This window comes from Octopus bimaculoides, chromosome 11 (genome assembly GCF_046866305.1).
Source record: "Octopus bimaculoides isolate indiv1 chromosome 11, ASM4686630v1, whole genome shotgun sequence".
Classification (NCBI taxonomy): domain Eukaryota; kingdom Metazoa; phylum Mollusca; class Cephalopoda; order Octopoda; family Octopodidae; genus Octopus; species Octopus bimaculoides.
In genome coordinates, this window is record NC_142938.1 from 56227907 (window position 1) to 56251676 (window position 23770).

At 34.9% G+C, this 23770-nt stretch overlaps 1 protein-coding gene across 50 annotated transcripts in view; it reads left to right on the forward strand.

Moving 5' to 3' along the window:
* Window positions 1-21426, forward strand: part of LOC106881762 (ryanodine receptor) — a 385182-nt gene extending 363756 nt beyond the window's left edge. For 49 of the 50 annotated variants that reach the window (XM_089360088.1, XM_014932251.3, XM_014932252.3 and 46 more), the window contains 14 exons: window positions 5-75; window positions 481-607; window positions 2197-2283; window positions 2921-3292; window positions 5821-5942; window positions 6475-6535; window positions 7937-8083; window positions 10145-10276; window positions 11500-11548; window positions 13359-13466; window positions 14394-14458; window positions 16163-16263; window positions 17589-17640; window positions 19651-21426. In XM_089360088.1, the coding sequence (XP_089216214.1) occupies window positions 5-75; window positions 481-607; window positions 2197-2283; window positions 2921-3292; window positions 5821-5942; window positions 6475-6535; window positions 7937-8083; window positions 10145-10276; window positions 11500-11548; window positions 13359-13466; window positions 14394-14458; window positions 16163-16263; window positions 17589-17640; window positions 19651-19749 (1593 nt within the window). In that variant the 3' untranslated portion in view covers window positions 19750-21426. The remainder of the gene's footprint in view (window positions 1-4; window positions 76-480; window positions 608-2196; window positions 2284-2920; window positions 3293-5820; window positions 5943-6474; window positions 6536-7936; window positions 8084-10144; window positions 10277-11499; window positions 11549-13358; window positions 13467-14393; window positions 14459-16162; window positions 16264-17588; window positions 17641-19650) is intronic. The other variant, XM_089360128.1, reaches the window with a different exon arrangement.
* Window positions 21427-23770: the final 2344 nt, after the last annotated feature.

A 23770-nucleotide genomic window follows, 5' to 3' on the forward strand; every position in this document is an offset into this window, starting at 1 on the left:
ATAGGAAGAAAAATTCTTGATAGCTGAATCAGTGCCAGAAATTCCAGCTCCAGCTGGAACATCTACAAACGAAGCGTACGTTTTTTTTTTCTACTTTAAAATATATGAATAATTTAAATCTCTATTCCTTTTCAATAAACTTACACATTTATTGATAGACTCAAAGGAATGTTTGATAAGACACATTCTGGTTGATGAGACACATGTCAAAGATACACTGGTATCTCAAAATCCTTTGCACCAATAAGCAAAGTATTTTATGAATGCAGTCATAGTAAAAGGAAGAAGTTGTTCTCCTGTGACATGCACAACGGCAACCAGCATATTTTCATTTGAATCTTTTAGATCATAATCAAGTATAAATCTGCAACTCATCATTTCAGAGCTCCCTGTAAACAGTGCAAATAATGAAATTTTTATATAAACAGTGATTTTCATAAACAGTATTAATCTAAAACTTTGCTATTTTTGTTTTTATAGGACTAATGGTACTCCAACGACTGAGAGTGGCAAGGGAGAAGAACTGGAAGGTGAAGAAGGTGTTGTTACAGGAGAGGAAGAAGTACCTTATGAAACCAAAGCATTTGATTATGGAAAATATATCCTGGTAATTATCAATAATATTTTTGCAATATTGAAGGTTGCAATCTGGCAGAATTGTTAGAACTTCATCATCATCCATATCATCATTTAACATCTGGTTCTCCATGCTGGCATGAGTTGGACAGTTTGACAGGAGCTGGCAAGCCAAAGAGCTTCAACGGATTCCAATTGTCTGTTTTGGCATGGTTTATATAGCTGGATGCCCTTCCTAATACAAACCACTTTACAGAGTGTACTGGATACTTTTTATGTGGCACCAACACAGGAGCTTTATATGTGGTGCCAGCATGGGAGCATTTTATGTGGTACCAGCATACCAGCATGGCTAATTTTATGTGGTGCCAGCACAGGTACTTTTTCACTGCTCTTTATGTTCTGAGCTCAAATCCCACTGAAATCAATTTTGCCTTTCATCTTTTCAAGGTTGATAAAATACGTTCTACCAGAGCACTGAGGTTGATGCAATCAACTTGTTTCCTCCCCTCAAAATTGCTAGCTGGGCCTTGTACCAAAATTAGAAAGAATATAGCCTTCAAATTTTGGCACAAGACCAGCAATTTCAGGGGAGGGAGCAAGTTGATTGAATTTATCCCAGAGTTCACCTGATACTTATTTTATCGACCCCAAAATGATGGAAGGCAAATAATATGCTCAGTGCAATCTTCAGACAGACTCAGTCTGCTGCTGTTTTTTGACAAGGTTAGTTCAGTAAATTATTGGTATGGTCCATTCACTGAAACTTCCACACTGTTTCTATCAACTTCATTTCACTGACAAGGTGCGGGTCGCTCTAAGACATCGACAGAATCTACTTGTCCTAGATGCCATGCATTGAAATTTAAAACAAGACCTCATGGGTATGAAGTGAATCCTTTAAACACTTGGCCATTTCCTGTGATCATCAAGGAAACATTAAAACATGCAACATATTTTAACTGAAATTTCCTTAGACTCTACTAAGAAGAAGAAGAAGAAGAAGGAAGAGGAGAAGAAGAAGAAGGAAGAGGAGAAGAAGAAGAAGGAAGAGGAGAAGAAGAAGAAGGAAGAGGAGAAGAAGAAGAAGGAAGAGGAGAAGAAGAAGAAGGAAGAGGAGAAGAAGAAGAAGAAGGAAGAGGAGAAGAAGAAGAAGGAAGAGGAGAAGAAGAAGAAGGAAGAGGAGGAGAAGGAGATTTCATCCTTATAGTTAGCTTGTGAGATTATTGGTGTGAACATGTGTGTTGAAACAGATTTTGTTGTATCTTGGGAAATTTGTTATGCTAATGGTAAACACACACACACACACTGGTTCTGTTTCCCTTTTTTTATTATTATTTATTTGTCAATTGGTTCATTATTCGACCAATTAACTAATTGATAGTTTAATTAATCATTCAGTCAGTCAATCACTCATTTTGGTTTGTCAGAGTCTTTTCATTGCAATTCACAACCTCATCAACAATGTTCTCTCTACGTCTTCCTAAAATACAACAAAACAGAAGAATATTTTCATTTTCTTTAATTCGTGATACAAATTTGATACAGTTTCGAAATTAGCAGACATAACAGAAATTAAACATTTCTGCCATTAATAAACTGTTTCTCTTATCTTTGCAGAGTTATTTTGCAAGAAACTTTTATAATTTCAAATACGTGGCCTTGGCTCTTGCTTTCTTCATCAACTTTATATTACTCTTTTACAAGGTATGCACATTACTGTTTTTAATCATCATTAACATTGCCTATAATTAACAATTTTTTTAATCATTTATCTCACTTTTTAACATTGTTGTTGTCAATAATTATTCATCAAATTATGGCAGCAAGCTGGCAGAATCGTTAGCAAACTGGAATAAATGTTTAGCGGTATTTTGCCCATCTTTCCGATTTGAATTCAAATGAGAGATTCCAAGAAAAATGTCTCTTCTACAATATAATTCTTTCATTTTCATCTTGTGTTCATTTTAGAATTATCTGAAACAATAACTTTTAAAATAACTTAATCATGTTTTAATTGAATTTAAAATAGTAAAATTAAATTAAATTCTTTTTTTTAATATCAATATATACATACATACATATATATATATCTAAATATATATATATATTATCCAAAGTGTACAGTATTATGTATCCATTACAATTACGGTCAGTCTTACCAATCAACTTTGTGCTAGGGATTCAACAGTGTTGGGTAAAAATCCAATTATGTAGCCCTGCACTCATCAGAGGTAGCCGTTATGGAATACATATATATGAGGCAGTAATGTATATTTGTGAAATGGTTTCCAATAAATACATTGTAATCTTTATACCACTAAATGTAAATGTATTGTTTCAGGTGAACAAGGTAACTCAGGCTATGGTTGGAGGAGAGGAGGAAAGCACTGGAAGTAATGGAACATCTGACGAGGATGATGCTGAAGAGGTTGTGATGATGGAAGAAGATGTGGACTATTTGTTACCAGTTTTAGAAGTGTTAGCAGTATTACATTCAATAGCCTCCTTCTCAATGTTGGTGGCTTATTATTGCCTCAAAGTGCCTTTAGTAATCTTTAAACGAGAAAAAGAAATTGCTCGTAAACTAGAATTTGAGGGCTTGTATATCGCTGAACAACCTGATGAAGATGATATTAAAGCTCAATGGGATAAGCTTGTCTTAAGTACGGGCTCCTTCCCTCAGAGCTATTGGGATAAATTCGTCAAAAAGAAGGTAAGTTTAAGGCTATGATGAAAAATACAGAATGTCATTAACAAATAATAAACAGCCATAGAAAAATTTTTTATGCTTTTTTACTGGTTAACTGAACTTGAATATCGATTAGAATGTATTTTCAGCTCAGAAAAATTTCGAAATTTTCTTGGTAATTCAGTAATATTTAAGAAATAGAAACAAATATTTTAATTTTATTTGGCAGACATGGTAGTGTTTTGGGGGATTCTTTTTTCCATTTTTTCATAATGTAAAACTAATTTTAAAAGTTATTTAAGATCATCAAAACAATCATCAAGCTCATCTGAAGCAATCTTGTTTGGTCTTACCATGGTTTCTACCAACTTGAGATCCATCATTTTAAAAATATCAGAATCACAAAATACAAAACACATACAGAATGCCTTAATGCTTACACAGTATGCTCAAAATAGAGACAATCCCACTAACCCATCACTAAAATACCAACTGAAAAATAAAGCTCAGCCCTTTCAAACATGCTAAGCATATTCTTTAAACGTCAGGTTAAAATTTTCTTCCAGAAAGAAATAAAAAGACCCACACAACATCAATCATTATCACCATCATCATCGTCATCACTATTTGGTACCTATTTTTCTATCTTCCATGGGCCAGACGGAATTTGTTGAGGCAGATATTCTATAGCTAGATACCTTTCCTGTTGCCAACTCTCACCTGTTGCCAAGTAAGGTAATACTTCCTCAAGGAAATATAATGAAAGGCTTCTTTCAGTTTCCATCTACCAAATCCATTCAGAAGGCTTGGGTTGGCCAAGGGCTACAGTAAAAACACTTGTCTAAGGTACTGTGTAGTTGGATTGAGCCCATGATCACACAATCAGGAAGCAGGGCTCTAAATCACACAGCCATGTCTGTACCTAAACCATGATCCTAAAACATTCAAGTTACAATGGAAAGAAAGAAAACTTCACAATATGTTCATCTTTACCTTCCAACGAGTTACAGTTCTCACAAACCATCCACAATTATTGATAGAAGTTCTCAAATCTCCAAAACTATGCAAATATACATCATTTACATATGACATTATTATGCTTGAGATGTTTGTACTTGGTGAGATAATGTCTCAACACAGATTTAACAACTTAAAAGCTCACCGTACTCCATTTTAGCTACAAAAAAATGCGACTGTCTTTGAAATATTATTTGACCTCTTAAAACAATAACAACCTACTTTTCAGGCTAACTTCCTCTCAGAAATTTTCAAATTTATAACTTTCTCAATTGGTGCCACAAGGGTCAGTTTTACCAATTATACTCTTCAACCAATATAATGATTTCAAATTTTGGCACACAGTCAGCAATTTTGGAGAAGAGTTAAGTCAATTACATTGACCCCAGTACTCAACTGGTACTTATTTTATTGACCCCGAAAGGATTAAAGGCAAAGTTGACCTTGGCGAAATATGAACTCAGAACATAAAGACAGACAAAATGCCACTAAGCGTTTTACCTGACATGTTTACAATCCTGTCAGTACTTCAACTAATATAATGCAAGACATTTCTCATTTTTTAATGACTATGTAGTATCATAGCAATAATGTCCCACCATAGTTCTTCAAAAATAAACCACAAGCCAGCTTGAGCCATACAGTTACTATTTTAAATCCAAGCCCTACAAAAATGGACATCTAGTAACAGCAAACATCACTCTATTTGCCAGCTGCTCTGGAGAGTATTATCTTATACAACACACAAGCAGCCAACAATACTACCATTTTTCACAAAGAGAATGCTAATACTCTTGGTACTGCCTTATTGTTTAACTCGCAATCAGCCCTGATCAAACAGACCTGTAATTAAAGGCATTCTAGTCATAAACACCTCTTCTGTTTTTTAGGGAGAGTGTATCATAGACATTATACAATATGCCTTATTTTTTAGATAACAGATTGTGTGTTTTGAGAAGGATTCATTTATTATATCTAGCAAAACAAATTATCAATTAGAGGTTTCTTCAGTGGCTCATGTATGTCTCTAATAGTAAATAAAAGAGATGAAAGAATAAAGAATTAAATATAAAATCTTTTTATAAATATTTCATTTTAATAGCTGAATTATATTGTTGATACTTTTTCATCAATGCACACACACACACACACACACACACACACAATTGGTCAGTTTTTCATAAGTCAAAAAAAAGCACACTCCAAAAAACATTTTTCTTTTGAGCAATCATATTTGATGTAATTGTTGATTATGGCCAGTCAGAAAGTTACCATTGCTAAGAGCAATAATAAACAGGAATCGAATTGTAAAATTTCTCACCAACAATAACCAAAAATTATATAAAATGTATTATTCAAAATTTTTACAAAAAATACTTGATACTGTCACAGATGAAAATTATTAATAATAAAAAATAATCTGAAAAAAATACAAGCCTTTTGGAAGGCATTTTCCATATTGTGTGTAAGCACTTCCATTGTTAAGTTTTTGAAATGCACATGTATTTACCTTGATGAATGTGTTACTGTTGTAGGTCAGACTACGATATGCTGAACAGTATGATTATGAAAGCATCAGTAATCTGCTAGGTATGAAGAAAGGAGATTCAATAACCATAGAAGATACAGTACAGCATACTGGAATGTTGCCAGCTTTGTAAGTACTCACTTTTCTTGATCTTTATATCTCTTAAGTCATTGTCACAAAATTATGTTGGTAGTAGCAAGTAGAATGCTTTCAATAGCTCATCTGCTGCTTTGTATAAAATATTCAAATAATTTTACTTTTGCGGTAAAAGGTAAAGGCCTATGGCCTAGTAGTTAGGATTTTGTCCTCACAATTTCAAGATTGTGATTTTGATTCCTAGTCAAGGTGGTGCATTGCGTTCTTGAGCAAAGCATTTCATCATGCATTGCTTCAGTCTGCTGAGCTGTAAATGAGTAAATCTGCTAGAGGCTAGCATCTTATTCAGAGGGAATGATGTGATCTTGGTCGCTTAAACACCATGGAAACCAGATAACTGGCCCTATGAGTCCAGGGTCTTGAGACAGTCATTTCCAAATATTGATAATGATGAAGATGACATAGTAAAAGTAACAATTAAACTAATTAAATTGGAAACTTTACACAACTTTATTGACCCATCAGTTTTACCTGATTGTTTGTTTGTTATTTTATCTTTTCTCAGTCTCTCAAATATGGATTGGCAATATCAACTTTGGAAATGGGGTGTCATTTTTACTGATAATGTAAGTTGAAAGAAGCTTTTTTCTGTTTTGTAGGGAATTTATTTCCTTTCTAGTAAATAAGTAAATTTGAAAGTCAGCAAAATGCTTCTGTGGTCTGAGTTTGTTTTTTATATATATATGCTATTTTTGTAACATCAAACTGGAAACATGTCTATAGGACATACAAATGTATGTGTTAAACATTTGTATAACACATACTCCAATTGTTATCACATTCCTTATTTTCTTTTTCTTTTACTTCTTAATGAGAAACAGCTTTCTCTCAATTGTTTTATTTTAATTTTCTATGTCATGTAAGTTTTATAGGATTGAAACTTGAAAACTTCGTCTTCTCTGAAACAACTGAGTAAAATGTTGATGTAACTTTTGAAATGGCTGCTAAAACAGAAATTATAGACAAAAAGAAGGTTCTATATTGATATCAGTCTAAGGATAAAGTGAGCTTTTTTACTGTGGTGAGGAGTAAAATGATGAAAATCAATGTTAGAGAGAAAAAAATATTTTAATTACATTGGAAATTTAAATCATTGGTAGAGGGAGGGGTAAGAAGGAAAGAAGAAGAGGTCAAACATTATAGATATAACAAAAATTGAAATGATAAGTGAGAAAAGGTATATATGTTTTGTGAGCAATCTTCTAGGTTTAGTTTTAAATATTGTTAAAAAAGGTAGTCCAAATCCATTCCTAATAGAGAAGTTGTAGAATAAATTTAAAGTAAATTTGAGTGATTGTGATTGGTTGGAGTTTTTCATCTTTGAAGGGAAATGTAAGTTTGAAAGTATGTGAATTTTTCCACACAAGATTAAAAGTTTTTTTTTAACTTTTTCTCATTTCGGAGTGTGACATGGTTAGGTTTAAGATTTTCCTATATGATTAATTCTTCATGAACAACTTAAATTATATTTCTGCTGTATTAAAGCATGCCATGAGATGTAAAAGGATGTTAAGTTTGTCACCTTTTCTTTCATGGATATCTGTGCTGTAGGAAATGACCAGTAGCTGAAACAATGGAAGAAAGGAATAACTATATAAAATGAAATTTTAAAACCTATATATTCTGTACATTCCCTCCAGAATGTATCTTAATATTTTTTTAAACTAGAAATGTTGTAAATCAGAAATGTTGTAAATCTGAAATGGACTATTTACTCTAGCAACATTTAAAACTAAACCAAGATTATCATTCTTGGAATTGTTATGTCTTTTGTCATTATTTTTCATTCCAACTTCTGCAGACATTCTCTGACTGACCTCTTTTTCTTTCCTCTCCAGGTAATTTAAGCCATCTCTTTTTTTCTTTTTTTTCATTTATTTTAAGAAATTACATGGAAAATGTAATTCTGTTCAAACAGTATAAAAGCTTATTAACTTACAAGTCATTCCATTTTTGCCTTCCTCTAGTCATTCCTGTACATTCTGTGGTATTTCACCTTCTCTGTGCTGGGCAATTTTAACCACTTCTTCTTTGCTGCTCATCTTATTGATGTTGCTATTGGATTCAAAACTTTGAGAACTATTTTGCAATCCGTTACACACAATGGAAAACAGGTAAATGGAACTTTTTATTAAATGGAAATTCTTATGGCAAATTATTGTTGACCTAAATTCTATATACTAAATGAAAAATCTAGTTAATGTCATTTCTGCCCACCCCATTACTCAGATTTTAGTGAAGCCCCGTCAGTTGATGACCTCAAATCTGTATAAATTTCTATTGCAAAATATAATTTGTAGCTACGCATACACACACACAACACACAGATGATGTGTTAAAACAGCTGTAATCTATTGACTGAATATAGCAAATATTTCTTGCAATGTCAAAGCTGACTGGCAAATATTTCTTGCAGTGTCAAAGCTGACTGGCAGATTTTAATTCAATCATTAATCAATGATATTAATTACTATTCAGCATGTTATCAGTATATTACAGATCTGATAGTGATGTCTCAATAAATTCTATTAAGATAATAGTAATAATAATAGTTTTAAATTTTGGTGCATAACCAGTAATTTTAGGGAGTGGAAGTTAGTTGCACAATAATGTATTTTATGATTTAAGTTTGCATGTTTTCAAAACAACTCAGTATTGAAATGAAAGAAAGGAAGAGGCATGGCTGTGTGGTAAGAAACGTGCTTCCCAACCACATGTTTCCTGGTGTTGTGTGTGTGTGTGTGTGTGTGTGTGTGTGTGCATCTTTGTGTCTGTTTGTCCCCCACCACCACTTGACAATTAGTGTTAGTGTGTTTACATCTCTGTAACTTAGCAGTTCAGAAAAAGTGACTGATAGAATAGGTACCAGACTTCAAAAGCAAAATTCATTCAGCTAAAAATTCTTCAAAGCAGTGCTCCAGCTCGACCACAGTCTAACAACTGAAACAAGTAAAGGAAAAAAACTAAAAGAAAGAGTTCATATTGTATATTTGGAAGGATTAATAAAGTTTGTTGATTAGCTATCACTAATCATGCTCATGCGTGGAGGCGCAATAGCCCAGTGGGTAGGGCAGCGAACACGCGATCGGAGGATCGCGATTTCAATTCCCAGACCAGGCGTTGTGTGTGTTTATTGAGCGAAAACACCTTAAGCTCCACGAGGCTCCGGCAGTGGGGTGGTGGCGACCCCTGTTGTACTCTTTCGCCCCAACTTTCTCTCACTCTTTCTTCCTGTTTCTTGGGTAACGCTGCGATGGACTGGCGTCCCGTCCAGCTGGGGGGAACACATACGCCATAGAAACCGGGAAACCGGGCCCATGAGCCTGGCTAGGCTTTAAAAGGGCGCATAAATAATAATAAATAAATAATCATGCTCATGCAATATCTTACAAGAAACAAAAATCAATTTTAAAAATGTTTTTCCAGTGCAGCATCGCAAGCAAGCTCATGAGTTGTTGAGAAAAGAAAGATATTTCACATATGAGATAAAATCAATATAAAAAAAATTTTAAGAAAAACAGTGAAGATGATTTAGACAACAAAGCAGTGGGCTAAATTGAGAAAGTACTTGGAAAAAAAATCTTGAGTATTTTCAAAGCTTAAATTGGACAGTTGATAAACAATAACATAGCTGGGGATTGCAAGGGGCTGGTCAGCACAGGGCAACACCTTTATGAGGGTAGCACTTTGGGGTCTGCTGTGTAAGCCAGTAATGAGTTATATTGAAATATAGGGGTACAGGCAACAAACCCTCATGAGCACATATTCTAGCTATGTTGAAGTTGATACGACTTCTAATGATGATGTTTGAATAATTTCTAAGTTTCCATTGGTATAAAATTATGAAACATGAATTAAAATATGACTGAAAATTATTATTAAAATGCAAAAAAAATATATTGTTATATTTGGGGATGGTCATACTTTTTGCCAATTAAACACACGCACAATATACATGTTCTTCACTTCAGCTTTATTATTATTCTTATTTTAGTGTCCTTTGTCTGAAATCTTTTGTCAGACACCCTGTAACTTCCTCAGTGACACTCCATCCCTCGTTGTCTCCTCTTGTTCTGCTTAGTCCATTCTCTCTTTCACAAAATATTTGTAATAAAATTTCATTTTGCTTGGGAAGATGAAAATTTCTGATGATGTTTATTTGTCTCCTCTTACAGTTGGTGCTTACTGTGATGTTGACAAGTATTGTTGTATATATCTACACAGTCATAGCCTTTAACTTCTTCAGGAAGTTCTATGTCAAAGAAGAGGATGGTCAAGTTGATTACAAATGCCATGACATGGCTACAGTATGTATTTTCTTTTGTTTTGGGTCTTTTATTTGTTCATACTACACCTCTCTTATTCAAGTAGCTGCAAGCCAATTTCCCCACACTATGCCAGAAGTTTGTCCCTCATTAGCATTGTTGGGTTCACAATATGAGGCAGGATCAGAAATTTGAATTTAAAATCAAGGAATATGAGAGAATATGAAGAGTTCACATATATTCCCTCAACTGCCACACAATAGCAGTTGAGGGAACCTGTGGAAGAGGTAGGCCCAGGAAGACCTGGGATGAGGTGGTGAGGCACGACCTTTGAACATTGGGCCTCACCGAGGCGATGACTTCTGACCGAGACCTTTGGAAATATGCTGTGCGTGAGAAGACCCGGCAAGCCAAGTGAGACCTAAATCCAAGGCCTCTGCCAGGGGTGTAGCCAGCCCACTTATGTGTACCTTCCTTCATTGGACACTAAACTCCACTTGCAAAGACCTGTTGAGGCAAGTGAAATCGAAATCGAACTAAATTCGACGACTGGTACCCATGCCAACGTCATCTCCTTCATTGGACACTAAACTCGGCTTGTGAAGACCTGTTGGGGGCAATCGAAAGTGAAATCGTGATGGCACCTGTGCCCAGCGTCACCTTCCTGGCACTTACGCCGGTGGCACGTGTAAAGACATTCGAGCGAGATCGTTGCCAGTGCTGCTGGACTGGCTCCTGTGCAGGTGGCACATAAAATACACCATTTTGAGTGTGGCCATTGCCAGTACCACCTGACTAGCCTTTGTGCCGGTGGCACGTAAAAGCACCCACTACACTCTCGGAGTGGTTGGCGTTAGGAAGGGCATCCAGCTGTAGAAACTCTGCCAAATCAGATTGGAGCCTGGTGTAGCCATTTGGTTCACCAGTCCTCAGTCAAATTGTCCAACCCATGCTAGCATGGAAAGCGGACGTTAAACGATGATGATGATGAGGATGATGATGATGATGATAAATATATATTGTAAATTCTGTTTTTTTTTTTTACCTATGGTGAAATTCTTACAATTTCTTATTAGGGGTAAAATCTAAGAGATTTATTTCCCTAAAACTATATAAATATCCAATATACAAGAAAACTGAATGTAACAGCAATTATTGAATGTAGCATGTAAAATATTCTAGTTTTCCTTACTAAACTGTTGACCCCAGTTATTTTATTTATCTTCAAACAATCTCTCTACTATAAATTTATTTTCTTTTTTCAGTGTTTTGTCTATCATTTACATACTGGCCTCAGGGCAGGAGGGGGAATTGGTAAGTCACTTCTAACCTCAATATATCTTGGAATAAAAAATTTTAGATCATTTTTACGAAGTCCCAACTTGAAATATGAAATTATATAAAAAATATTTCATTTTTTAAATTTTATTTTCTAGTTATATCTGAATTTGTATAAAATTTACATCTATTTTACATCTAATTTACATCAAATTTACATCTAATTTGCATCAAATTTACATCTATTTCACAATTTATTTACATCTCTTTTACATCTAATTTACATATATTTCCACATTTATGTTTTGCAAAGTATCTTTAATGTTTGATATGTACAAAAATTATTTTTCATTTAATTTTATACAAGTCCTATACAAGTCCTATACAAGTCTTGTTGATGAGACATAAGGTATTACAAGAACACAAAAGACTGACTTGCCGTCATATCTATATTTGCAAAGCTATATAAATGCAATCAGGAGCATGAGCATCATGCCTAATCCAGATAAATACAAACCTGAACCAGAATGCTATTTCTGGTTTAAACTTTATCAATACAGAATTCAGTTCCTGCACGATTATATAATACCTTCATGGAACAGTTGTACTTTACTGTTTTAACATTTGCTAACTGTAATTAAGTATAATTATATTTGTACATGAAAGCATGTGGCCTAATGGTAAGGGTGTTATGCCCATGATTACTAGATCATGAGTTCGATTCCCAGACTAGGGGACACATTGTGTTCTTGAGCAAAACACTTCATTTTATATTGCTCCAGTCCCCCTTTTGATCAACGGAGAATGTTGACCTACTCACTTAGCCAGCAAGGTGGCATAATTCGAGGGATAAAACAACTTAAAATGCATTATGACTAGCAATGTGCAACATCTCATAGTCAGGTCAGTCATGTGATCATGTGATATATATATATATATATATATATATATATATATATACATCTTCAAGAAGACATTTTTATTCTGTTGTCACCCGAATTCACAATAATTCTAATACCTTCTGATAGCAGTAAATGCTAGGAAGTGTCTAAGAATTTAGTGCATCCAAAAAATTCTACTCCCTGTATTTCTCTGCTATGTCTTCAGTAGAATACACTCTGAAGCAAAGATTTGAGTATAGTATACTCCAGCCATAGTATAACTTCCTCACATTTTCCCACCTGTCTCAGAAACACTAAAAATGATTCAAGTGTACTGACCTTCTTTTTCTGATTATGCAAGTAAAACATTAATTTTAAAAAATACATAGATGCAGGCAAGGCTTTGTAGTTAACAAGTACACTTTTGCAACAACATGGTTTTAGATTCAGTTCCACTGCACTGCACTTTGGACTAATGTCATCTACAATAGACCCAGGCTGACCAATGCATTGTGGATGAATGTGGTACAAAGAACTGTGAAAGGCAGTCGTGTGTATGTGTGTGTGTGTGTGTGTGTGTGTGTGTGTGTGTGTGTGTGTGTGTGTGTGTGTGTGTGTGTGCGTGAGAGAGACCAATTGAATAAGTACTAGACTTAAAAAATAAATACTGGGTCAATTTGTTCAACTAAACCCTTCAAGGTAGTGCCCCCAGCTTAGCATTGTCCTGTGAATGAAACAAGTAAAAGATAAAAAAGATCTTTTATTTTTGATTAATTTTCAAGGAACATAGTTTATTTTATACACAAATATTTAATACATTTCTTATTATCAAGTTGACTAAGTACATTTGAACAAATTCAGAATGAACCATAAGTTTAAAATGATTTTAACCAAAATCAGATTGTTTAACTTGTTTAACAATCTTAATTTACTTTATCCATTTTATCTGTTTTCTTTTCTTTCAGGGGATGAAATTGAGCCAGCTGATGGAGACCCATCAGAAGCATACAGAATTATATTTGATATCACATTTTTCTTCTTCATCATTGTCATTTTGCTGGCTATCATTCAGGGTATGTAACAAATAATTCAATTAAAATAACTCTCTAATTTGAAAAAATATTATAGTGTTAACTACATCCATTCAAACCTTCATCCATTTTTATTCTTACCTATGTAATATTGTCTACATCTACCCATCCCTTTTTATGTGTTTTATACCTACCTATGTAGTGTCATCGACATCCTTCCAACCATCATCTATCCATTTTTATACCTATCTATCTACATAGCATATTCCTTCACTAATATTACTGTATTTTGAATACGGTTTCCTTCAAGAAATATCATTATTGAATGAAAAGATTTACAAGTAGTTATCCCTTACAAGCGTCCAATTTATGAATTTACAGCTTTACAAGAATTTGCTAAGTTAGAAATAAGAACTAGTGAGTAACTCAATGTGTACTGCCCAAAACCTTATGTTCAAATCAATGAATATATCTTTCAGGTGAGCCAAAAGCAAAATTACTTAGGTGAGAGCTAGCAATCCACCCACCCAACCTCCCTTGCTCAGCACCATTGTAGTTGTTTTTATTCAATGTATTGTTCCATACCATATTATTCCTTAGTCGGCATATGGCTTAGTAAATAAGTCATTAACACAGAGAAATTATTGGGTTGATATTACGTCAATCACTGATGAACGGTATTTGTTTCAAATCTTTTACCATAGATATTTCCAGTATTTTCTGCAATCCAACTTCGAGCCATAAAAAAACCATTTCCCCAGTCAGCAAAATACTCTTAAAAAGATGGAATGGTCACAGCTAAAAGGCCTTTGATCACAAGTTTACTTAATTAAGATTGACCTAGGGCTAAACAATAACAATATTAACAACAATTAGAAATACACATACACTCCAACAAGTTTATATATAATTTAATATTGCTTGGCAAGGAAGAATTTGGCATAAATATGGTTTTTTATCCCTCTACAGGTTTGATCATTGACGCTTTCGGAGAACTGAGAGATCAATTGGAACAAGTAAAAGAAGATATGGAGGTAAATAGAAAATATAGCATGTTTATGGTCAATTTTTTAAAACTATTTCAATGATCATTGTTTAATTCCTTTATTATTGTATTTCAAACAAAAATACACTGTTTATATATGTTAAATAATTCTGAAAAAGTTAAAATATTTTAAAGAATACCTAACTTTTTTCCTCCAGCCTTGCATTCTGAGTTCAAATTCCAGCAAGGCTGACTTTGTCTTTCATCATTTTGGAGTTGATAAAACAACTACCAGTTGAGTGGGGTGATTATTATTGACAAGCTCCTGCTTCCCAAATTTCTGGTCTTGTGCATATCATAGAAAGAATTATTAAGTTAGTGTTTGTAATACTAAAATTTTATGTCATTGGCAGTGAAATTTGGCTGGCATGCGGTGACTAATCACTTGCCACTGAGGAAGTCCACTAGACTGAAATCATGTGTTCTGACAGTTCTGGTACCCATAACAGGCAATTCTCATATGCTACAATTTATGTCTGTGCTTTTACACACCATGAGAAAACCTCTCAGGAGAAATACTGCAGTATTCAGCATTCTAACAAGACATCCACATTAAGTTGGATTTAATGATTACTATAAATATACTAAATGCAACAACCTGTGCATCATATTTAAAGCAGATACATCATAGAAAGCCTACTTTGCCTTGAGATATTTGGTATTTGACTTGAGATAATACTTTTTATTGACATATAATGTTAAAAGCACAGAAACATATCAGTAGCAGACAATACTGTGATAAAGTCAACACAGAGAAATTATTGGGTTGATATTATGCCAAACACTGATGAACGGTATTTGTTTCAAATCTTTTACCAAAGATATTTCCAGTGTTTTATGCAAATTTAAAGCAAATGGTTTTGTATGACAGAAGCAAAGCCTGTTTCAGACAGAATGTTATTAAGAAATTCTCAAAAAAAGATTTCTGATAAAACTGTTTCTGTTTAATTTCAAAGGAATGTACAGCCATCATGGGTTTTAGGTGATTATACAAGGGTGAGTCAGAAAGTAATGCAAATTTTATTAGCCTTTCTTTCTGATTCACATTTATATTGACCCATACACTCTAGCACTTATGTTTTATCAATCTCTGATTAGCAAATGGCTAAGTTACCTTTCGACACACCTTTCTACACTAGTATACAGAAATAGAGAGACACTCACTCATGGATATTCTATTCATTTGACATTATTCAATCTAAAGCAGCAATAAAAGATACTTGACCAAAGCACCTAACAGTGAGACTGAATTTGAAATCGTAGTGTTGATAAACAAACTTCTTAACTACACAGCTATACCAGCACTTATGTTAGAAACCAATATTGTTTTGTTTTTATATGCAAGTCATCATTTTGAATCTTGCTGTTCACTGCATAGAATGATAAATTATCGGTTGGCAGCTTGGATCAGCAAATAATTTGTCTACTGAAGTCATAAACAGAGCTTCCAACTCTTATTAGATTCATTTAGTCCAGGGTGCTTCTGACTGATGAGACACAACAATGTTGAAACACCAGCCATCTCAGAGTCCATTGCACTAATGAATCAAGTGTTATAAACACATATTCATTACAAAAAAGAAACCGATCTTCTGTGACAAGGTACAACAGTGATTAGCATATTTATGTTTGAATCTGCCAGAGTGTGTTTAGAATAAATATGAAAGTCATTGTATCCTTATCTTATTTTCAGTCTAAATGTTTCATCTGTGGTATCGGCAAGGAATTCTTTGACAAAGTTCCGCATGGTTTCGACACTCATGTAATGAATGAACATAATTTTGCAAATTACATGTAAGTATCTTTTTTTTTATCACTTTTTCTTTTTCTTTTGTGTTATTATTTATATAAACTAAGGTGGTGAGCTGACAGAATTGTTAGCACGCTGGGAAAAATGCTTAGTGGTATTTCATCCATACTTACGTTCTGAGTTCAAATTCCACCAAAGTCAACTTCACCTTTCATCCTTTTGGGGGTTGATGAAATAAGTACCAGTTATGCACTTGGATTGATATAATTGACAAGCCCCCACTCCCCAAAAAGTTTCAGGCCTTGTGCCTAAAGAAGAAAGGATTATTTCACTAAACTTCAGCTCCAGAAAAAAAGCTTCAGTTCCAATCAATACCAGTCCAGGACAATAGATTATTGGAATTGTGAAAACATTAAACCAGATGCTTTGCATTGCATTCTTAGTTCAAATCCCTCCCATAGCCTACTTAAGTGGTAGACTTAATCCTTTAGCATTCACATTAGTCTGTAAAATGTGATGCTTATTTATTCACATTATTTTGAATTAATCATGCATTACCTTGTAGGTTTAAGGTTTTGATGAGGTAACAATTAATTTTTAGAATGACATTGTAAGGTTAGTGTGAGAGGTCAGATTGGGCCAGTTTGCACATAAAACCAGTAGAATATTTTGGCCAGATATGGCTGGTGTAAATGCTAATGGGTTGATCCATCATTCAGTAGGGTATCTTCAGCAGAATTCCCCCTGTTGCAAATAAACATGTCAGGTCTCCTGTTTGAGAACATCTTCTCTTCCTTTCATTAAACTCAGAAGCCTTGGGTTCAAGAAGAGTGCCTTCTCACCTGACTAAAGGATAAATAAATTACTTAACCTCTACAAAGACGTTGTGAGCTCCACAATGAAATACAGCTGCCTTACCTGGAATGGTGCTACGATACATGTACAGATATCTTAGCATAAAAAAAGGCCACCAATCAAATTGATGTGAAACCTACCAAATTCTAACATCCTCCCCCAGATGTATTGTCTCTCTTGTTCTCACTCTTCCCCCACTACTATAGCAGCTTCTGTTAATTGGTGTTGGCAGCTCTCATACTGATTCCAGTCAGGCCCATCTAGCTAACTCATCTCTTATAATCTATATTGCAACCACCCCATCTCCAGGCTTCATTTTAACCACATTTCTTGTTCTCTTCTCTCCAGAACATCAACTTTCTGTCAGTGGTATAGCTCGAGTGTGTATCATCCAGGGTACCCCTCAAATTTGCCTCCCCCCAACCCACACTGCCAAGCCTATACAGGTTTGCCATTTTTGACAAATGCTTGCTGTTTTCAGTTTTAAAAAGAAAATATTTTTATCTTTTGACAGGTTCTTCTTAATGCATCTTATTAACAAACCAGACACAGAGTACACTGGACAAGTAAGATTTTCTTTTTCCATTTTTATAACATGTTACTTTACTTCTCAACTTCATCACACCTTATCTACTCTATATTTGCATCCAGCATGGAAGCAGACAACAAATAATAGTGACACTATATAACACTAGAGCAATGTGAAATGAAGTGATTTGCTCAAGCACACAATGCATCGCTCAGTGCAGGAATCGAAACCACATTCTTATGATCCTGAGTCCAACACCCTAGCCATGCATCTCGACACTGTAATATATATATATATATATATATATATATATATATATATATATATATATATATATGCGTACGAACAAGCATGCTACATGGCAGTGAAACATGGGCTGTAACTGCTGAGGACATACGTAAGCTCGCAAGGAATGAAGCCAGTATGCTCCGTTGGATGTGTAATGTCAATGTGAATACCCATCAGAGTGTAAGTATCTTGAGAGAAAAGCTGAACATTAGACGCATCAGTTGTGGCGTGCAAGAGAGACGATTGCGCTGGTATGGACATGTGGTGAGAATGGAGGAGGATAGCTGCGTGAAAAAGTGCCACACCCTAACAGTTGAGGGAACCCGTGGAAGAGGTAGGCCCAGGAAGACCTGGGCTGAGGTGGTGAGGCAAGACCTTCGTACATTGGGCCTCACCGAGGCGATGACTACTGACCGAGACCTTTGGAAATGTGCTGTGCGTGAGAAGACCCGGCAAGCCAAGTAAGATCGTTGCCAGTGCCCCTGGACTGGTTCTTGTGCGGGTGGCACATGAGATGCACCATTTTGAGCGTGGCCATTGCCAGTACCGCCTGACTGGCTCCTGTAGGATTTTCGAGCGAGATCGTTGCCAGTGCCCCTGGACTGGCTTGTGCGGGTGGCACATAAAAGACACCATTTCGAGCGTGGCCGTTTTCGTGCGGGTGACACGTAAAAGCACCCACTACACTCTCTGAGTGGTTGGCGTTAGGAAGGGCATCCAGCTGTAGAAACTCTGCCAAATCAGACTGGAGCCTGGTGTTGCCATCCGGTTTCACCAGTCCTCAGTCAAATCGTCCAACCCATGCTAGCATGGAAAGCGGACGTTAAATGATGATGATGATGATGATGATGATACACACACACACACACACACATTATAATGCAAAATGATGGAATGAACAGGCTTTAAACGATACAAAGTGGGCAGCTGGGGGATTTTATGTTTGAGGGTTGTGTCAGGGTTTTTTTATACAAGTGGGCGATGGAGAATTTTTTGGTCGACAGGAGGGCGATATTGCAATTTGGCACGAAAAGTTTGGGAAACACTGGTCTAACTCAAGGATACAACATGTCACTGGAGAATATCAAACTCATGACCTCATGATCATGAGCTTTATACCCTAACCACTGAGCCACATGCCTTCACAAATAGTATATATATATATATGTGTGTGTGTGTGTGTTCTATACAGTAGTACATATACTCTAAATGGTAATATACTAATTTATTTCCTTTCTTCCATAGATTTCTGGCAATGACAACCCATTCAATATCTTTACTAGCTTAGAATTTGTGGAACAGGGGATCAATGGGACGTCTCAGTAGATTAAGTGGGGTGAAGGCAATAGTAGTCCAGGGGCCCACTACAATATGCCTCAAAGTATTTATGAAGTTCTGGTCCTTTATATTCTGATTTTAAATTCTGCTGATGTCAACTTTGTCTTTCATTCTTCTTAAATATTGTAAATAAAATACCTGTCATGTAGTGGGGAGTTAACATAATTGACTACACCAAATTGTCCAAAAAATGTGGGCATATGTTAGAAATTAATATTTCTTCAATTATAGAAGACAGCAAGCTGGCAAAATCATTAGCATGTTGGACAAAATGCTAAGCAGCATTTCCTCTGTCTTCACATTCTGAGTTTATCAGGGGATAGATAACATCAACACAATATTCTAAATATTTCCCCATTTTGTATTGTTATAATTATTTGTCTTAACAAATTATGATATTAATTCTTTTATTATGTTCCAGGAAACCTATGTTTGGGAAATGTATCAACAGCGCTGCTGGGACTTTTTCCCAGTTGGTGATTGCTTTAGGAAACAGTATGAAGATGAAGCTTCTAGCTGAAAACAGAGCTGATCCATTTAACTGTGATTGATGTTAGGTAGTTGATCAACTACAGGTCGAGAAATGTTCTTACCCGAATGATGGACCACAGACTTACAGATACCATCAGAATTTTATAGGACAAACATAAAAGTATTTTCACAACAGATTTCTGAAACCGAATTACAACAACTGTATCCACGATTAGAACATTTCAGAGCTGCCTCTGTCAGTTTGTGTGTATTTGTGTTTGAATATATGAGATCTTGTGTTTGGGAAGTAGCTTTAAATGTACATGTGGATTCTCCTGTCTCCAGTTGTTCATCATGGAGACTACGAAGCAGAACTGTGGCCAAACATACCTTCAAAAAGAAATGCAAATATATACATGTATTTTAATCTTTGTGTTTGATAACAATACCTAACCGTTTTGATTCTTCTTGATTCAAACCCCCACCCCCTCTTAATTGCAAATTTCTTTGAGGTTTTGGTCCTTTCTTGAAGGACCTTACTCTTTTCTTAAATTAAACAAAACAAATTTGTGCACATGTCAATACAGATATAAATCAAAAGAAGAAATGAAATATTGTCGTAAAACAAGAAAAAAATGAAACCCACCAAATTTTCTTATGATAGATTTTTATAAGTATTTTTTGAACTATATGGAAAATAAAAAAAAATCCATAAAAATGGAAATATTGCTATAATTTGATATTTATAACTTTTACCCTGATTTTCCATTTATGAAGTTTGAAACGGAGGACTTCAGAACCCAGTTTGGAAGTTCCCAGGTCCAGCTTTGTCCCTTCCAAGAATGAAAAACAAAAATAAAGATTTTAAAAATTGATTTTTTTTTCCTAACTTATTGCATGTTTTCTGGGATTTTTTTCTACCAGTATATTCCTTCTTTTTTTTTTCTTTCTCTATTTGAGATCTTAAATTATTATTATTTACATAGAGACTTCTTGGAAGACTGCATAGATATAAACTAATACAAGTAATAGTACAATATCGTATGATTTGATAGTGTGATATATTTTCAATAGGTTTTCTTGAAGTGAGAAGCAGAACTAGATTAACAACTACAAATAAAGTTTTCTCTCTATTTCTTTTAAATAACAATCTAGAATTATTCTAATTAGGATAATAACTCAATGGTTCTTACGTTTTTTTATGCCACATATTAATTGTGGAGGACTAAAACAGAAATACAAATGCACTTGTGATATCATTTTAATTCTCTATGGCTGCCATCATGGTACAGCAGTATATTCTTGGAATATTAAGTTTGTAACACAGTTTCCAATCACAAAGGTACAACTATTACAACTTTCCATATTCCTAACTTTGTACCTTTTAACATTTCTTGCCTAATTAAGAAATAATTATTTTCACTCTTTCTTTGATTCCATGAAAATTTTTCTTTCCCACTTTCTCTTCAACCTCCACCAACCATTCCCTACCATAATAAACTAAGATGGACAGCAAAGAAATTAAGAATATATTTTGTCACACTCTAACTTGTAAACTTATGAAACCTTTCTTTACAAACATTTAATTCCATCAGTTGGCTGTTTCTTTGGAAATGTGCCAAATAAACTTTCGCTGTTTGACTTTTTACACAATATCTTACACAACTGTAAAAATCTTACACGACTAAAAAAATCAAGACAAACTGATTAAAAATTTGTTTAGAAATTATTTTGTCCAATCTTGTAATTTTTCTTCTTTTTCAGCAAGTATTTGTCAATTCAGTGGGGAACAGGAGGGCTGAGGGCTACTCTGTGTCTAATGATTTGTAAGCTGCCATGCTGAAGTCAAATTCACTGACCAAGAGAAGGTTACAGTAAGAGAGAAGGTTGTCTTCAGCTTTCTATCAGTACTGTTAACAGATCTTGACTTTGGGTTTTTAACCAGTAAAAAAAAATATGCCAAATGATGTTCTAAGTTTGATCCTACTATGAAGTATTTGGGGCAAATGTCTTCTACCATAGCCTTCTAGTGGAACTTCCTTCTATCAGAGCCTTCTACCATAGTCTTCCACTATAACTTTCATTTATCCCATATGTCTTCTGCCATAGTTTTCTAGCAGTCCTGTGAATAAAACTGAAAAAGCATTACCTATGAAGCCGGTCAGATGAATTGGATATGAAATTAAAAAACCAGCACTGTCATCACACAGTGCCACACTGATTGTGATTGAAGATTACATTAAGAGCTCTCGTGTCTGTAGAATTGTCAACCCTTTATATACACCAATACATTGGGGAGACAGTTCTATTAATCAAACAGCCAAAATGCTCATCATTGCATCCAATAGAAGATCCATTTTATTTATTTGCAATAGTCCATTCAAAACACTCAAAAATCTTATGACAGTCATTTCAAATGATGACCCTGTCTCTGTTCCATGGATTAAGTCATTTGTTTCTGGATCGTAAACATAAGGCCAAGTTGCATCTCTTGTCACCAGATCAGGAAAAATAACATGGACACAGGTATGGTTGTGTGGTAAAAAATTTACTTCCCAATCACATGGATCTAGGTTCAATCACACTGTGTGGAACCTTGGGCAAGTGTCACCTACTCTAGCCTTGGGCCGACCAAATATTTGTGAGTGAATATGGTAGACAGAAACTGAAAGAAGACCATCATATATGTGTATGTATATATATCATCATCATCGTCATTTAACATCGTTTAACATCCATCTTCCATGCATGTATGGGTAGGACTATATATATATATATATATAGATAGATAGATAGATAGATAGATAGATAGATAGATAGATAGATAGGTGCAGGAGTGGCTGTGTGGTAAGGAACTTGCTTACCAACCACATGGTTCCGGGTTCATTCCCACTGCGTGGCACCTTGGGCAAATGTCTTCTACTATAGCCTAGGGCCGACCAAAGCCTGTCGTATATATGTATATATATATATGTGTGTGTGTGTGTGTGTGTGTGTGTGTGTGTGTGTGTGTTTGTGTGTCTGTGTTTGTTCCCCCAACATCGCTTGACAACCGATGGTGGTGTGTTTACATCCCCGTAACTTAGCGGTTCGGCAAAAGAGACTGATAGAATAAGTACTAAGCTTACAAAGAATAAGTCCTGGGGTCGATTTACTCGACTAAAGGTGGTGCCCCAGCATGGTCGCAACCTAATTTATAAAACAAGTATAAGATAAGATACATCTTCATTCATTACCTTAAATGTTTCCAGCAGTTCAGAACAGATTTCTGTCCTTCTTTCTTTCAAATCATTTACTGGTTGCTGAGAAACCTACTTCACACAGACTTTCCAGTAACTAAGGACTTCCAACATCTTCTGCAATGCATATTTAACAACAGTCCTGTCATCCAGAAAACTCAAGGATTGTCACTCATCTATTGGCACAAATAAATTCTCCCAACCACTGGTGATTCTTGTCAAGTGTTGCATTTGGTCTACTTTTGTATGGTTTGTCTTCAATGATGGTTTCCACTCCTTTAAACTTCGTTTATCTGAAGAAGTCTAACTCTTTAGCATTTCATCCAGCTGTATCCAACCCAGATATTCTAGCTGTTTTATTTTAAAATCGACCAGATGCAGCTTTTCACACCTTCTCTACGATGTCATTCTAAAAATATATAAACACACTATTGGAATCTTGAAGCTACAAAATGTATGATTAATTCAAAACAGTGAATAAACAAGCATTGCATTTGATTGAATTATTTGAATGCTAAAGGTCTAAAGGAGAAATTGCTCTTGTCAATGATGTCATCACTGTAAACATCCTGTAGCTTTCTGTGGATGTCAAACAGCCAGCACCACTATTTTGTCAGTCAATGATGACATGTTGCTTCTGCTAGGAACTTGCTATTTGCCTACAATTAAGGAGAACAGAATGATGAATTACTGCAGAGGAAGAGTATCTGTATCTCTACCAACATGTACAATTTGAAAGGCCTGTGTGAGTTAATAAAAGGTTATGCCTACTTTTGGATTGCTTTCATTTCAATCCTCATACATGTGTGTGTGTGTGTGTGTAGACATATA